The sequence below is a fragment of the Musca domestica genome, unplaced genomic scaffold, assembly GCF_030504385.1.
Source record: "Musca domestica strain aabys unplaced genomic scaffold, Musca_domestica.polishedcontigs.V.1.1 42, whole genome shotgun sequence".
Lineage (NCBI taxonomy): Eukaryota > Metazoa > Arthropoda > Insecta > Diptera > Muscidae > Musca > Musca domestica.
This window is the reverse complement of record NW_026712329.1, coordinates 55,318-72,822: the sequence shown is the minus strand read 5'-3', so window position 1 is coordinate 72,822 and position 17,505 is coordinate 55,318. Positions and strand designations below refer to the sequence as shown.

At 35.6% G+C, this 17,505-nt stretch overlaps 1 protein-coding gene across 4 annotated transcripts in view; it reads right to left on the bottom strand.

Annotated features, from left to right (window-relative positions):
* LOC101892572 (la-related protein 1) overlaps positions 1 to 17,505 on the bottom strand; it is a 63,286-nt gene that overhangs the window by 28,800 nt on the left and 16,981 nt on the right. Inside the window, exon 1 of one of the 4 annotated variants that reach the window (XM_005187409.4) lies at positions 5,057 to 5,098. The exons of the other annotated variants lie outside the window; for them this stretch is intronic. Within the exon in view, the coding sequence (XP_005187466.1) occupies positions 5,057 to 5,083 (27 nt within the window). The 5' untranslated portion in view covers positions 5,084 to 5,098. Of the gene's footprint in view, positions 1 to 5,056; positions 5,099 to 17,505 lie in introns of those variants that run through there. 4 annotated transcript variants of the gene reach the window in all.

Sequence of the window (17,505 nt, the reverse complement as noted above, 5' to 3'; positions counted from 1 at the left end):
AGTAAATTGATATTCATGGACATGATTGTATATTAGTATATGTTTAAGATAACTTGTTTTTTAAGTGGACATCCTCTCAGCAAACGAAATTCTCTTTACAACACAATCAGAACCATTGCAAAAGAACATGTAATTAGAGAGTAACAAAATTGGGAGATGATAAAAGTGCGGCCATCGCCCGACTCCTCTATATACTACTCTTAGTGTGTAAAATTTTTGAAAGAATTTTAGGAATTCGAAAAATATATCACGATTTGTGATATAGAAAAATACAATCTTTAAACGTCCTACACTTTCAAAGTATCTTAATATGATTTTCTGCCATAGAAATATTGATCATCTCAATCCTCACCCAAATAGGGTTCTTCCGTTAGCATGATTCGTATTTCCTGGGTAATCAATTTTTAAAATTCACATTTTTAAAGTAGAGATGCACATAAAAATTGAGAAGTGCCTTCATTGTTGCTGAAAAGGAAATGACAACAACAATGCCCATTGTTTTCTTTTAATTGCAATACGCCCCCCTTGGCGAGTTATTTTTAGCACAAAATAAACAAATAACTTATTATTTCAAATAGACAAGCAACTTTTTTGTTGTTTTTTTCTAAAAACAAATAAAAAAAAATCAACTATAAATTTGTAATGCACTTAAATGCATTAAGAAAAAATCGTTTTTAATTTTCTTTTATAAGAATGGCGCCATAAATTTGCAAGATTATAATTATTTGCAACGGAGAAAACAAGTTGCCATTTTTATCGCTGGGCTGCTACGCCAAAAAGTCAATAAAGTCAGATGTGTTATAAAACACATATATGACAGCTTGTCAGGGGGCCGCCTTTGGAACACGTAATGCATGAAAAAAATGAAAATGGAAAACCGACTAAACAAATGGCCCATTGATCGAAAGCGACAGTGCAGATCTAATATTTTGAATGTGCGCCAAGGGAAGTGGATAAGACCAAGTTCCCCTATTGATAACATTTTGTTGATAAACCTCCAATATAGCTATATCTCGTGAAAAGGGCAGTAATTTTGCTATTTCAATTCATTTGCAATTCAATTGATTGTCGTACGATTCTTGGGAGGGGAGGCGAGTAGGATGGTGGGGTGACAAACAAGATTAGTCGACGACATGCATTTCATCTCGTGCATACCCATTGAGATTAGAATCTTTCATTACAAACCGGTGGCTGACTATCCGTCTGTCCTCTATGTGTGTGGGTAAGAAAAAAGTGGAGGTCATTTATTGAAACAATTTGAGTTGAATATTTATTTTTAGCTTTAAAAAGGCAACAGCAAAAACAACCACGCCATTGCATGCCACGATGCTGTCATTGTCGTTGTTGTTGTTTACAACAACTCATATATTGTTGAGAATTTTGTTTGTAATTGTTCACAGATTTTGATTATTGATGAAAAAACTGAATACAAATCAACAATCAACCACACATTGGGCCTGAAGTGGTTTCATCGATTCACCCAATTTTTTTTATAGAATTAAATTAAATGAGTCGTAGTATTTTGAAATGATAATAAAAATGGACTATTTTTAGCGACATGTTTTATAAAATACTTAAATATGGTCAGTGGGATTTAATTATGAAAGTTTTGCTAAAAAGATAGCCGGGCTTTTATATATAAATTGATTTTTTATTTACTTTTTTTTCTTTGAATGCGTGGCATGGAAAGGGCAATGAGTGTATCTTTTCAATATAGAAAACCAGCTGTATGGAGACATCTGTATTTATATAATAAATTTAAATAAAAGTGTTAAGTGATATGGAAATACAAGTGCGTATGATAATTGAAATACACAGAAAAAAATTATGTATATTTCACACATACTAGGGACACAAAGTGTCCAAAGGAGGACACGTGCTAAGTCCGACGGAGCCTAATTTTTTTAAATTTGTGATATCTGTGAAAATTTAACGAGGTACCATTATATGGGGGATGTATTACAATGTGGACTTATATTAACGGTTTTTATACCCTCCACCATAGTATAAAGGGTATATTTCGTTTTTCATTCCATTTGTAACATCTCGAAATATACATTTTAGACCCCACAAAGTATATACATGTATTTTTGGTCAGCATAAAATTCTATGTCGATTTAACGATGACAATCTCTCTATCCCACCATTCGTCTGTGAAAATCACTGTAGCTTCCAATATATTTTTCTTTTTTGAACATTTTCGAACACCGTTTGAAACAAATTTAGCAATTTTCTGAAAAATAACATCCGTTAAAAATTCTGTTTAAATCTAATATATATTGGGGTCTAAACGACAACGTGGACCTGCATAGGCAACTTTTGCCATAAGTCATCACAATATTCAAATACGAATCTTGAAAAAAAAAAAAGAATCCGGGGAATAATGTAGCTAAAATCATAAATATATATGGGGGCTATACCAAAATGTGCACCTGCACAGACAATTTTCTGCCTTAGGTTGCAGTATCCACTACGAACTTCAAATACCAAATTTGAAACAATTCCGATGACTAATGTCGCTAAAATCATCAAAATACCGAATATGGGAGGGTACCGTTATATGGGGGCTATACGAAGACGTGGACCTGCACAGACAATTTTCTGTCATAGGCAGTAGTATTCATTACGAACTTAAAATACCAAATTTAAAACGATTCCGGAGAATAATGTCGATAAAGTCATTAAAATACCGAATATCGGGAGGTACCGATACCGATGGGGGCTATACGAAGACGTGGACCTGCACAGACAATTTTCTGACTTAGGCTGTAGTATTCATTACGAACTTAAAACACGAAATTTGAAACAATTCCGGAGAATAATATCGCTAAAGTCATCAAAATACCGAATATCGGGAGGTACCGTTTTATGGGGACTATACGAAGACTTGGAACTGCACAGACAATTTTCTGTCATAGGCTGTAGTATTCATTACGAACTTTAAAAACCAAATTTAAAAACAATTCCAGATAATAATGTCGTTAGAATCATCAAAATACTGAATATCGGGAGGTACCGTTATATGAGGGCTATACGAAGACTTGGACCTGCACAGACAATTTTCTGTCATAGGCAGTAGTATTCATTACGAACTTAAAATACCAAATTTGAAACAATTTCGGAGAATAATGTCGATAAAGTCATTAAAATACCGAATATCGGGAGGTACCGTTCTATGGGGGCTATACGAAGACGTGGACCTGCACAGACAATTTTCCGACTTAGGCTGTAGTATTCATTACGAACTTAAAACACGGAATTTGAAACAATTCCGGAGAATAATATCGCTAAAGTCATCAAAATACCGAATATCGGGAGGTACCGTTCTATGGGGGCTATAAGAAGACACGACAATCTCCTGCCATAGGCTGTAGTACCCATTACGAACTTCAAATACCAAATTTGAAACAATTTCGGTGAATAATGTCGCTAAAAACATCTAAATACCGAATATTGGGAGGTACCGTTATATGGGGGCTATAAGAAGACGTGGACCTGCACAAACTATTTTCTGTCTTAGGCTGTAGTACCCATTACGAACTTCAAATACCAAACTTGAAATAATTCTGGCCAATAATGTCGCTATACGAGGCCGTGGATCTGCACAGACAATTTCTGTCTCAGGCTGTAGTATCCATTTCCTACTTCAAATACCAAATTTGAAAGAATTCCGGTGAATAGTGTCGCTAAAATCATCTAAATACCAAATATCGTGAGGTACCATTATATGGGGGCTATAAGACTTGGACCTACATGGCCCATTTTCTGTTTTGGGCTGTAGTATCCATTACAAACATCAAATACCAACTTTGAAACAATTCCGGTAAATAATGTCGCTAAAACATCAAAATACCGTATATCTGAATACCGAAGCTGTGGACCTACATGGCCCATTTTCAATACCAAAAGTCCTGCAGACATAATATACATTTGAGTAAAATGTTATCAAAAGATCGAGTGTTGTAATGATCAAAGATTGGGGCTTCAGGTCACATTCTGCTTTTTTCGAATCATTTTGTTTTTCAATACCTCAAAATTCAAAACATCCTCCTGATCCCATAAAGATTCATCTACGGTCCAATATAATTCTCGCCTCAATTGGTTGCTTGATCAGGCTTCACATCTGACTTTTCGCCCATGAGGTTATCGTAATGTATCCAGTTTTTATCACCCTATACGAATTATACAAATTGTTGTGGCCAATCAATGGTGGTAGTGTGTGTAAAATCGGTTGATAGTGTCAGATTAATAAGTATTTTGTATTTTTTTTTATTTCGCTGCATTTGATTTCAATAAATTATTCCTGATGGAAAATTACGGAAATTGAAATTCCTGTACAGTTTAGAATGCATCAATGTGATACGGCATTTTATAACAGAATTCCATAACGATTTTACAAATAAAAGTAATAAAATCGAAAAATTATTTCAAGTGGTTCAATTGAGCATGCATTGGAAAACGTGACAAAATACAAGTATGTGAATCCACAAGGGTATGATTTTTTACAAAAATAGTTTTTAATACTTTGCAGGCTTACAATAAAAACAATATACTATCTTTTTTTAGATTAAAACAAAAATTAAAAAACAAGGTTTAATTACTATTAAAACAAGAAGAATCATTATATATGAAAGTGATAATGATAAGGGAATATGGTTTAAATTATGAGTCAAACTCGCCAAAGTCTTATCACTACTAATTGCAGCCCAATATACCACTAAAATTCAATATTTTTTATTAAAACCTCCTAATCTATCGATACTGCAAAACAAATTAAAAAAAAAAAACAAATATGTCAAAACCCAATCAAACGCTTTCAAATAGAACAAAAAGACAGAAACCAAATAAAACAAAAAAATCGCAAATAAAATGTCCATGATTTGTTGGCGTGATTTGCATCAATATTAAATTACAAGCTGTTGAACTATAAATAACCGCTATATTGTACAACATTTTTGTTTTTTTTTACACAACGCTTATGCAAAACCATCAACATAGAATGTGTTGTGTGATGTTTTGTTTATTGTAGTTTTTTTTTTTTTTTTTTTGTTCTTACCACAATAGAATATTCAATGTAAAACATTCAACTTTAAATGCAATTGCATTAATATTTTTTTGTAATCTTAAATAATGTGCATTAAAAACGTTTCTAAGGTTAACCTGTTGTTTAGACACTGTTTACTTTCAAACTGATTTGAACTAAATTTTTCAGAAATATTTAAAACAATTATTACAATTATAAATACCAAAGAATATATGAACATCCAACAAAAGGAAAATATGAAAATATCCTACAGTCAGCATTTAAGATTTGTTTTTTGGAGAGATTGCTTATATCAGAGAGTAATATGTTGGAAACTCTATTTGTACCTTCTGTGCATTACCAGAAGGTACGTCTAGCATTGCTTGATCAATCTTTAATATTTATTTAAATTGTGCTGTTTTATCCCTTCTGCAGCATTAATTCATTCATATGAAACTCTTCCAAATAGCTATAAAAAATGGAAGTATAGGTGGCGCTAGCCATTTTAAAGATATATACATATCAAAATCTAATCTAAATATAGAGCACCAATATTCTGTTGCTTTAAAATATTCAATGCAGAAAAACATTATTTGGAAATTAAATCTATTATTATATCGAAACAACATGTCCTTGCTTTAGGTATAGATGACATCCAACATATCATACAGCGAAGTAATAATGATCTTGGAAACGTCACTTGTTTTTAATACCTCCAACGCATGTTTAGGAGGAAAGTCTTGTCATCGTTTGACTAATATTTGAGATCTCATCTAATTATTAATTCTTGTTACAAAATGATTATTAATAATCCCTGCAGCAGAATTAACCCGTTTACTAAAAATATTCAATAAATTCAAATATAGATGGCGCTCGCCATTTTAATGATACATTCTTATTAATTTTAGAACAAAAAACCTAGCATTAAACGAACCAATATTTCTTTGTTTTAAAAGATCCAACACAAGAAAAACTTTATTGAAACCGTGAAATGTTACTGATCCCAAGCTTGATCATCGCCAGTATGTGCTTCACTCGCGAGTAAAAAAAGATCAAATCAGAGCTGTGGTATAAAGTACTTTATTCCATCATTATTTAGTAATAGGCTTGAATTTTTCATTATTTTGTTAGAAACCAGTAGTCTGGTACTACAATATGCGGTAGCATTTTTAGCATCTAAAATTATGCACATACGAACATTTCTTTGTTACAACTAAACCTTATCAATGCAAATTTGAAATATATATGCCGTTTATTATAATATATAATTAATAAAATTATAAGATCTTTTAATTTATTCAAAATTTCAAGATCCCACCTTTAATCGATACAGGGTGAGATGAAAAAACCACAACCATCTTCAGACTGCTGTCATTTTTCGACAACTGTTAAAATTATTCCAGTGACAGCTTATTATAATGTTTACAAGGGTACAAAGAAGAATTTTCCAGAAAAAAGTTATTCGTGATAAAATTCAAGCATGATAGTGTGATTTCTTTATATTTGGCTGGAAAACCACAAGTGAGCACTCCAGCATTTAAATGTGAATAAATCTTTTGTGTCTCATACCATCGCTCGTTACCGTGATACTGGTAGCGTAGCCCGACGTCAAGGAAGTGGACGGAAGAAAACAGCAACATCAGCAGAAATGGTTCGAAAAGTAAAGAAGAGACTTGATCGAAACCCGTGTCGCAGTGGACGAAAAATGGCTCGTGAGCTGAACATATCGCAATATTCCATTCGCCAAATAAATGAAAAATGAGTTCGGAGTAAAGCCATTGATATTCCAAAAAGTGCAAGAACTTGCACCGCAACAGAAAGAAAATAGATTCAAAAGAGTTAAAGAATTGCTTTGCTTGGCCGAAAGTGGTGAACTGCCGAATTTAGTTTTCTCCGATGAGAAAACATTCTTTGTTCCGCAGTTTGTAAACAAACAAAATGATCGTGTTTGCTTGCCAAAGAGTTCAGCTAAAAATGTTCACCTTTGGTTGGTCACCAGAACTCAAGCGCCGGCAATTGTGATGGGTGTGGGCCGCCATAACAGCCGATGGTCGCTCTCTACTCGTATTAATGGACCGTGGCATCAGAATAAATGCCGAATATTATCGCGAAAATATTCTGGAGGGTGTATTAAAGCCTTGGGCACACAAGCATTTTGGCCGCAGACCTTTAACATTCCAACAAGATTCAGCACCATCGCACTCAGCACACGCCACCCAAGAATGGTTACAATATGAGGTTCCTCGCTTCATTTCCAGCGCACAATGGCCACCAAAATCTCCGGACACCAATCCGTTGGACTATTGTGTCTGGAGTATTTTGGTAAGCAATTTTGGCACTAAAAAATACCAAAGTGTCGATCACTTCAAGCAAGTACTTCGACGGAAATGGGCCAGAATACCGCAGAGCATATTTGGGCAGCGTGTCACGGTTTCATTGGCCGTTTGAAGGCCATAATTCGCGCCAAAGGTGACAAATTCGAACAAATCTGAATTTATTTTAAAATTTGATGCTATTCCGACATTTTCTGCTTTCAATCCATAAAATTAAAAAAAAACAAATGTAAAAATTATGGCGTTTGACTTTACTGCAGTTATTTTATTTCACCCTGTATAATAATTGACATTCACTTTACATACAACTGATTTTTTTTAAATTGTGGAGCTCCGATTATATTGAAGAAAAATTGGTTGTTCTCTAAAAATGTATGAAAATGAGAGCATACTTTTGTGCGCGACAATTAAATTTCGGAAATTTAAAAAAATAGTATTCCAAACAACTGAATCAAAATGACTTAAAAGGAGCAGAAAGACGAATAAAGTTTACATTAAGCCAAGAGTTTAGATTAATTTCCATTGACATTTATAATTAGTTGAAAATTCTCTGAGCTGCTAAAGTCATTTAATATTGGTAACAAAATGATTTTAAGTGTACTGAAGACACCCTAATTATTTAGTACAGGACCTCTGTAAAAAGAAGAACTTCTGGCAACACATGATCTGCAAAATGTGTTCAAAATATAGAAGTCTTATTTTGGTCTTCTATAAGACTTGGACTAATAAAAAACATCTAAAGGCATTTTATGAATAAAATACGTTCTGCAGTTCTTCTCTGATTAGAAACATACCTCTTACAGATTTTCTCTACATAAACATACCTCTTACATATTTTCTCTAATTCTCTAATTAAAATCATAAAAAAATGGATTTTTTTCAATCTTTATATAAGAATTTTTGTAACATACTTTTATTTAATTGTGCCATAATTATTTAAATTTATACTCAAATATAAGGCTTTTGTCGGAAGCGCCTAACTTCTTGCTAAAGAAATGCTGGTTAAAATCGATGGTTGTTATAATATCGTTACAACAGAGATAAATCAATTTGGGCCTCAATTCTTGTTCTACGAAAATGTGAAATGAAAACTTTTATAAAGGGAAGGAAGGTCAAATGAAAAAATTGTATGGAGTAAATATTTCTCATTTCGTATTTTCATAGAACAAGATTCCACAGCCCCCGATGTCAATGTTTTGACTCTATAATGCCCTTCTTCTATATAATTCAATGTCTGCAAAACATTCAAAAACCATTCCTAGCTGCCCTGAGCATATATTTAATGATGACTAATTAATAAATTAAATAATTTTCTTTGATATTCAAGATCACCCAGGAAGGATATTTGATGTGAATGGCGGCGAACAATGATCTCATGTATTATACCTTGAACTAGATTTGTTTAATATTGACACATCCATTGACACATAAGTCTCTATTTCAGAGAAAAATACTTTTTGAATAAATGCCAATTCAGGTGTCAAAATTTTATGGAAACATCATTATAGTTGGGGTGGGGAAAGATGGGATTTTTCTACATCCTTCAATATTTTAATTAGAAATTTATCATTCTGAGAAATTTATGGCTATTCCGTGAAAACAATTAGGGTATTTTTATGGTTGTTGTTGTTGTTGCCGTCTGTGATTTTCCCAAACGAGGTAATGATGCTGATGACATTATCATCATAAAGATGCACAGATAGATTCATACATACATTACGTCCATAGATACAAAACAAAAGAGCGAAAGAAAGCTAAGGAAAGCCGGAAGACTTGTGAAAGCAAAAAAGCTCATCCACCAATGACAGAAAATATATATAAACAGTATTCTTTGTATGCAGAACACTTTGCACACATATCATAATATATAATTTATAAACAAAAAACAATGGTGAAAATTAAAACAAAAAAAATCAATTAACAAAAGAAAACAGAAACACACACTGAGTATGTATGTAAACATTGAAATTGTAAATATTTTGCATTTACTTATAAAAAGTTTTATTTATTCAGAATATTTAATTAAGGTCAGGGCCAATGACCAGCAAAAGAAAGCAAATTTTGTGTTTGATTTCTCTTTCGAGACAAAGATAATATGCTTAGATAATTGCTGTTGTTCTTAGCATAAAATTCAAAGCAACTATCAAAAACGGTTTTGATGAAAAAAGTGCTATAGAAAATATCTCCATTATAAAATAACTGCAGAAAGTAGTCTTACTTGGAAGTCCTTAAGAAAACGTCCTATAGAAGGTCTCTTATTTATAAAAGTTGCATAGAAGAGTTGATGAACAGGAAACACCTAACTGTACAAAATATTATGATTGAAGAAAATTTTATTGAAAGAATAATCTATACAGGGTGAGATAAAAAAAACTGCTACAAAGTCAAACGCCATAATTTTTACATTTTTTTTTTTTTAATTTTATTGAATGAAACCCAAAATTTCGGAAATAGCATCAAATTTTAGAATAAGTTTAGATTTGTTCGAATTGGTCACTTTTGGCACGAATTATGGCCTTCAAACGACCAATGAAACCGTCACACACTGGCCGAATCTTGCTGGCGAAGCGCTTGCTTGAGGTGATCGACAGTTTGGTATTTTTTAGTGCCAACATTGCTTTCCAAAATTCTTCAGACATAATAGTCCAACGGATTGTTATCCGGAGATTTTGGTGGTCATTGTGCGCTGGAAATGAAGCGAGGGACCTCATTTTGTAACCATTCTTGGGTGGCGGGTGTGAGTCCTATTGGAATGTCCAAGGTCTGCGGCCAAAATGTTTGTGTGCCAAAGGCTTTAATACACAATCCAGAATATTTTCGCGATAATCTTCGGCATTGATTCTGATTCACAGTCGATTAATAAGAGCGGAGAGCGACCATCGGCTGTTATGGCGGCCCACACCATCACCATGGCCGGCACTTGAGTTCTGGTGGCCAACCGAAGCTGCACATTTTCAGTAAACACGATCATTTTGTTTGTTTACAAACTGCTGGGCAACGAATGTTTTCTCATCGGAGAAAACGAAATTCGGCAGTTCAGTTCGAAGCAACTCTTTGGGTCTTTTGAGTCTATATTCTTTCTGTTGCGGTGTAAGTTCTTGCACTTTTTGGAATTTCTATGGCTTTACCCCGAACCCATTGTTCAATATTTGCCGAATGAAATATTGCGATATGTTCAGCTCAGGAGCCAATTTTTGGCCTCTGCGAAGCGGGTTTCGATCAAGTCGCTTCTTTAATTTTCGAACCATTTCTTCTTTCCACTTCCTTTACATATGTCGGGCTACGCTACCAGTATCACGGTAACGAGCGATGGTACGAGACACAAAATATTTATTCACATTTAAATGCTGGAGTGATCTAACGATAACCACTTGTGGTTTTCCAGCCAAATATAGAGAAATCACACAATCACGCTTGAATTCCATCACTAATAACTTTTTTTCTGGAAAATTCCCACCAAAATGCTTTTGTACACTTGTAAACAATATAATGAGCTATCACTGGAATAATTTTAACAGCTGTCGGACGAGTGGCTTAGAAATGACAGCAGTCTGAAATTGGTTGCAGTTTTTCATCTCAACCTGTATTGTCATTATAAAATTACTGCAGAAAGTGGTCTTACTTTGAAGTCCTTTAGAAGAGGTCCTGTAGAAGGTCTTATATTTTTTTAAGACGTACAGAAGAGTTGATGAACAGGAATCACGTAATTTTGCAAAATACTATGATTATGGAAAATTTATTTAGCTTATCTATATAATAGCTATAGAAAGACCTGGAAAACCGATACACCGGCGTAGTCAGGTGTGTCTTTCCAAACCGTTTCAGGGGGGCTAACTGACAAAAAATTTATATTTGTCAAGCAAAATGTTATAAAAAGCTGACCCCCCGGTCCGTCCCAAAGCCACTCCACTGACCACGTCGGTGCATGGGCTCCCCATCTAATTCAGTGATGTGATGTTAATTACTAAATGCGTAATATAATACAGCACAATAAAAATAATATATCGATCAAATTATTATTTTCAACCTTGAATTCTTGTCAAATTCGGTGTTCATTCCGTATTTGTAAACAAATCCTTACCAAAAAAAATGAAACTTGCAATGTTATCATCAACTTGTTATTTTTGTGCATTTTAATTTGTCATTGAAAACAATAATAAACAATATTTTTGGTAAAACGCAAAATTCAAACTGAAATACAATGAAAAAAAGTATGTGGGGTTTTCAGAGGAGCGGTCAGAGACAACAGAAAATTCTACACTTATTTTGTAAGAGAAGTGATAAGATGGTTGGTGCATTCTTAATCACATTTTGTTTTGTTCACGGCGTAAAAAACCGGTTTATTGATATTATTTTTAGAGTTTTTTAATCATTTAAATTAAGTAACCGTAACACACATACCCCGAAGGTGTGGAGTTACATTTCTGTAGGTACGTAAGTAGGTTAGTAGTAAATATATTTGATATCCTTAAAAAACCACGGCAAGTGGAAAGTGAGAATTTAGTTGGAAAATGTATATACCCTATTGAAAACACTCCTAAATGTCAATGAATAAAATGCTCTGAAAAGGTACTCAATTCTACAGACCTTGAATTACACGAATATACTTTTGGCATTTCTTCTAAATTTTACAACCGCACTTATAAATATTTTCAACTTCTGGGGAGAATATACCCAGACAGAAACCAAGGGAACTGATGAGGATTGGTTCCTATTTCCGAAACCATGGTATTCCCTGCCAAATCCAAATCCCCCTGGTAAGCATTATTATCTATAACCACTAATAAACAAACGTTGTTTTTATAGAAATAACAATTACGGGATTAAACCCAACCAGTTTGCAATAACAAAATAAATGCCAACCGAACCAAAATGGCAACCCTATTATATAATATAGTATCTGTAGATTGTAAATAGTTACAAGAGTGATTTTTTCTCTATAAGACGATGGGGCTAATTTACCCATTATATTGGAGTCACATCTGAAGTGAATTTTTGAGTTTTAAAGTTCTATTGAATACTTTTGTGGCCTTCAAAATTATTCAAAATTATATAAACTATATGAAACAAGTAAAAAAAGTAAAGTTAAAAAATCCGTCAAAAAGTTCTGTTAAAATTTTAAAAATACCGAATGTAGCTATTATTTTAGGGTGTATACGATGACGTGGACCTACATAGGCAACTTTTGTCATAAACCATTATAATATTCAAATGCGAGACTTGAAAAATCAGTGAATAATGTCGCTAAAATCATCAAAATACCGAATATCGGGAGGTACCGTTATAGGGGGGATATACGAAGACGTGGACCTGCACAGACAAATTTCTGTCTTAGGCTGTAGTATCCATTTCGAACTTCGAATACCAAATTTGAAACAATTTCGGTGAATAATGTTGATGAAATCATCAAAATACCGATTATCGGGAGGTATCGTTATATGGGGGCTATATGAAATCGTGGACCTATATGGCCCATTTACAAACTTAACCTGCATGTGCAACATGTGTGCACATGTCTGACATGAGTATTTCGAGGAGTTAACAAAGTTAATATACCCTCCATAGTATGGTGGAGATTATAAAAAGTGCAAGAACTTACACCGCAACAGAAAGAAAATAGACTCAAAAGAGCTAACGAGTTGCTTCGCTTGGCCGAAAGTGGTGAAATGCCGAATTTGGTTTTCTCCGATAAAAAAAAAATTTCGTTGTCCAGCAGTTTGTAAACAAACAAAATTATCGTGTTTACTTGCCAAAGAGGTCAGCTGAAAAAGTGCAACTTCGGTTGGCCACCAAAACTCAAGCGCCGGCAATGGTGATGGTGTTGGTGTGGCCATAACAACCGATGGCCCCTCTCCGCTCGTATTATAAATGCCGAATATTATCGCGAAAATATTCTGGAGGGTGTATTAAAGCCTTGGACACGCAAACGTTTTGGCCGCAGACCTTCGACATTCCAACAGGACTCAGCACCATCGCACTCAACACGCGCCACCCAAGAATAGTCACAATGGGCACCAAAATCTCCGGATGCATCTGGAGTATTCTGAAAAGCAAGGTTGGCACAAAAAAAAAATACCATAGTGTCGATCACCTAAAGCAAGCGCTTCGCCGGGAATGGGCCAAAGTACCGCAGAGCAACATTCGGTCAGCGTTTGACGGTTTCATTGGCCGTTTGAAGGTCATAATTCGTGCCAAAGGTGACCAATTCGAACAAATCTAAACTTATTCTAAAATTTGCTATTTCGGAATTTTTTTGCTTTCATTCAATAAAATTTAAAAAAAGGGTAAAAATTATGGCGTTTAACAATGTTGCAATTTTTCATATCTCACCATGTATATACTTTATGGGATCTACGACAAAGTTAATATGCCCTCCTTTTCAAGGTGGAGGGTATAAAAATGCTAAAAATAAATTTGATAATATATGACTATAGCATGATGTGAAACCAAAATTGACTGTTTTTAATGAGAAAGAAGATATTATAAAAAACCCATTTCTTATCAGGAAGTCTTAATAAAATATTACCGATCTCAATAGTAAAGATCTTCTACAACTTGTCCATAGACAGAATACATTTCATAATGCTAAATAATAAAAGTTAATTTTTGATATCCAATTTGTAGAAGCGCCTTAAAATATATTATAAAATGGCAAACTAAAATGTGCAAGTCACTTCACACATGACTATAACATAATGTGTAAACTAAACTTCATAGGTCTTAAGTGGAGAGAAGACATTATATTGAACATAACACATTTTACAGGTTCTGTGGATATATATTATTTCCAAAAGAACTTATTACATCTTCAATATATTGAAATATTTTTAAGTTTTAAGGGCCGTATTATGGACATCCATGAATATAAGCCATTCGGCCAATCTCCTACGAATGGAAAAACATATACATGTCTTCTGTGAATAAATTCTATTCTGTGGGCAAAAGCCTTTTGTATGGGTTGTAGCTCTTCTATTGAAGTTCTCAATATCTATGCGCTTTAATAGGTTCTCTTCATATATATACATATATATATATACAATAATTCATACAGGTCTGCTTTTGCTGGAGCTTCTTTAAATGATTTTCTGCAGCTTTTACGGAAAGGTTATTTATCATCTGTATATCATATTGATATTCACATTCATTGACTTAAGCTGTTTGTCGTTTTAGCTAGCAACCTTCTTTAATACAATAAAAGAGAGAGACAACTATCTCCACTAAATACAAACTAAATAAAACGGATCAGTACATACACACTATTATAAAAATATATAATAAATTTAATTGTGTAGGTGGCGAACGACAAGCGTGCACACACTAACACACAAAGAGAAAATATGATTATCACCATAACAAATAATAATAAATGTCGGTGGTGTGAAAATATTTGCAAAAGGCAAAAATAAATAAAAATAGTAAGAGCAATGAACGCCAACCAGAAGCAAATTTAATCTTTATACAAAAGGGAACAAATCTGTGTGACAATTAGTTGAACATACAAATGCACATGTGTACATAATATTTTGTACAGTAGAGTTCAGTAGAAACAACAGCATATAACAGGCGGCTGGCTTAAGCAGATTTTGAAGTTGAGGTGATATTCTTAATATAAAGTCTAATCCACAGAAAGAATATACAAAATACAAAAAAATGATTTGTTGGTCTACCACGTGTGTGTGATATCGAAATTGAGATGATAGCTCAAGCATGGGGCGATTGAATTCATTCTCTTCCCTGAAGGGTTTTCAGATGGCGAATAATTGATGCAGATGATTTCACGACATTTCCTGGTAAATAGTTGAGCCTTTTTAATGTAATTTCAGGTCATTCAAACCAAAACGGACCACATTCCGGCAGCCAACGAAACTACTGATCCAAGACGCGGAATATTTTAACCGACAATTTGTCGAGCACCCCGAGAGCGATAGGGCGAAGCGAAGAGTACTACGTCGTATCAGATCTCTTCCCGCCGAGGAGGAACCACCACAGTTTACGATGGGTGATGTTGCAAATGTCATCCGTAACGCTAAGTCATCCAAAGCGTTGGGCCCGGACGGAATCTCAATGGTGAAGTTGAAGCAGCTGGATACGCCGGGAGTCGAGTACTTAACGAAAGTTCTCAATTTGTCGCTAGCCACCCACATAGTGCCCGAAACCTGGAAAATGGGCCAGGTGGTCCCGCTACTGAAGCCAGCAAGGATGCCAGTAAAGACGAATCGTACAGGCCGATTTCGCTTTTGTCGCCAGTAGCAAAGACTCTTGAGGCTTTACTCCTCCTCAGCATTAGAGGAAGCTATACAGTTGCCAACCACCAGCACGGATTCCGTCCACAACATAGTACCACAACAGTGTTACACGCCATTTCCACACATATTAGTAGAGGACTGAACCAGAACAGGCCGTGTGACAGAACTGTGTTGGTAGCCCTTGACCTATCAAAGGCATTTGATACGGTCAATCATGCCACACTGTTTGAGGACGTACAGAGAACTACCCTCCGGCCAAGTTTGAAACGTTGGATAATCAACTATATTTGTGGACGCCAGTCGTACGTGGAATTCCGGAACAAGAAGTCCAAAGCCCGTAGAGTGAAACAGGGAGTTCCCCAAGACGGGGTGATATCTCCGGAACTGTTTAACCTCTACCTTTCCGGAATTCCTCGCCCTCCAGACGGCATTGAGATCGTAACGTATGCGGATGATTGTACGATCATGGCGTCGGGTCCAGTGGTCGATGACATATGCGAAAGGTTGAACCCCTATCTCGCGGAGCAGTTATAAAGTGAATGCCGTCCTCGGAGTCCACCCCCCATCCATTGCAGCCGAAGAACATCAGCTGCCTAGACAAACCAGGGTAGTTTTGGCGCAATTACGTTCAGGATGGTGTAGTCGTCTCAATTCGTATTGGGCACGAATTGATGAAGATGTGCGTGACGCCTGCCCGGCGTGCGATACAGGCCCGCACAATACGCTACACCTTTTTAATTGCTCAGCCAATCCTACCCAACTCACACCAGAAGATCTCTGGTTACAGCCCGTTAAAGTAGCCGAATTTCTAAACCTGGAACTGGAACCAGATTAGCAGAACACAAACACATACATGTACTACTGCTACAACAACAACTACAACTGATCCAAGAACACGAACATGTATATGCTTGTTAACCTTGTTGTCCTCTTACAACTCGATAGGCCGGTCTGTGGTCAACTATGCAGCTCCGGTGTGGTCCGCCAATGTTAGTGCTACGCAGTGGAAAAATATTCAGTCCTGCCAGAATGCCGCCCTTAGAACCGCAACGGGGTGCCTCCTCATGACACCTGCCGATCACCTACATGAGGAGGCGAAGGTCTTACCGGTGCGACATCATAACAAAATGATGTCAATGCAATACCTGCTTGGGTGTTATAGATAAAGCCATCCGAATCACCATCTTGTTAATAGACAACCTCCGCCCAGGCACATAATGAAAGGCCTTCATGATCTAGAGAGAACTGTGCAGAGGTATAAGAGAGAGGCTCTAGATCAACAGGCCTATCAAGCGGCACTAAATAGTATTTACTCTAACGCGGTCTCAAAAGTCATTGAAGGATATAGAGTGAATACTGTACTAGGAGACCATCCCCCTCACGTCGCAGCTAAAGAACGAGATCTGTCCCGACAAACCCGAGTAGTTTTGGTTCAATTACCATCCGGATGGTGAAACCGCCTAAATTCCTACTGGGCCCGGATTAACAGCGATGTGCAGAACATCTGCCTAGCTTGTGGCACAGGCCCATATGACACGCTGCACCTCTTTCGCTATCCAGCCAAGCCTACTCTCCTAACTCCAGTCTCGTTATGGACACAAACCATACAGGTTGCATTTATTTTTAAGACTGGACATAGAGGCATAACCAGATTGAATGGTGCCAAAAAGTGGAAACAGAACGAACACAGCTGTATGAGCTGCTACAACAACAACTACTGACCCAAGAACTAGGGGACTGACATTGAAGGTCAACAAGTAGAAGGACATAAGTGGATAAATATCGAATCCATTATAAATAATTTAGAGCTACAGGAAAAGGATGCTAGGATCTCGGTAAACATTCCAAAATTGTGACTGATATACAGGAGTCGAGTGTTTCTCAAAAGTCGTGAAACTATCGT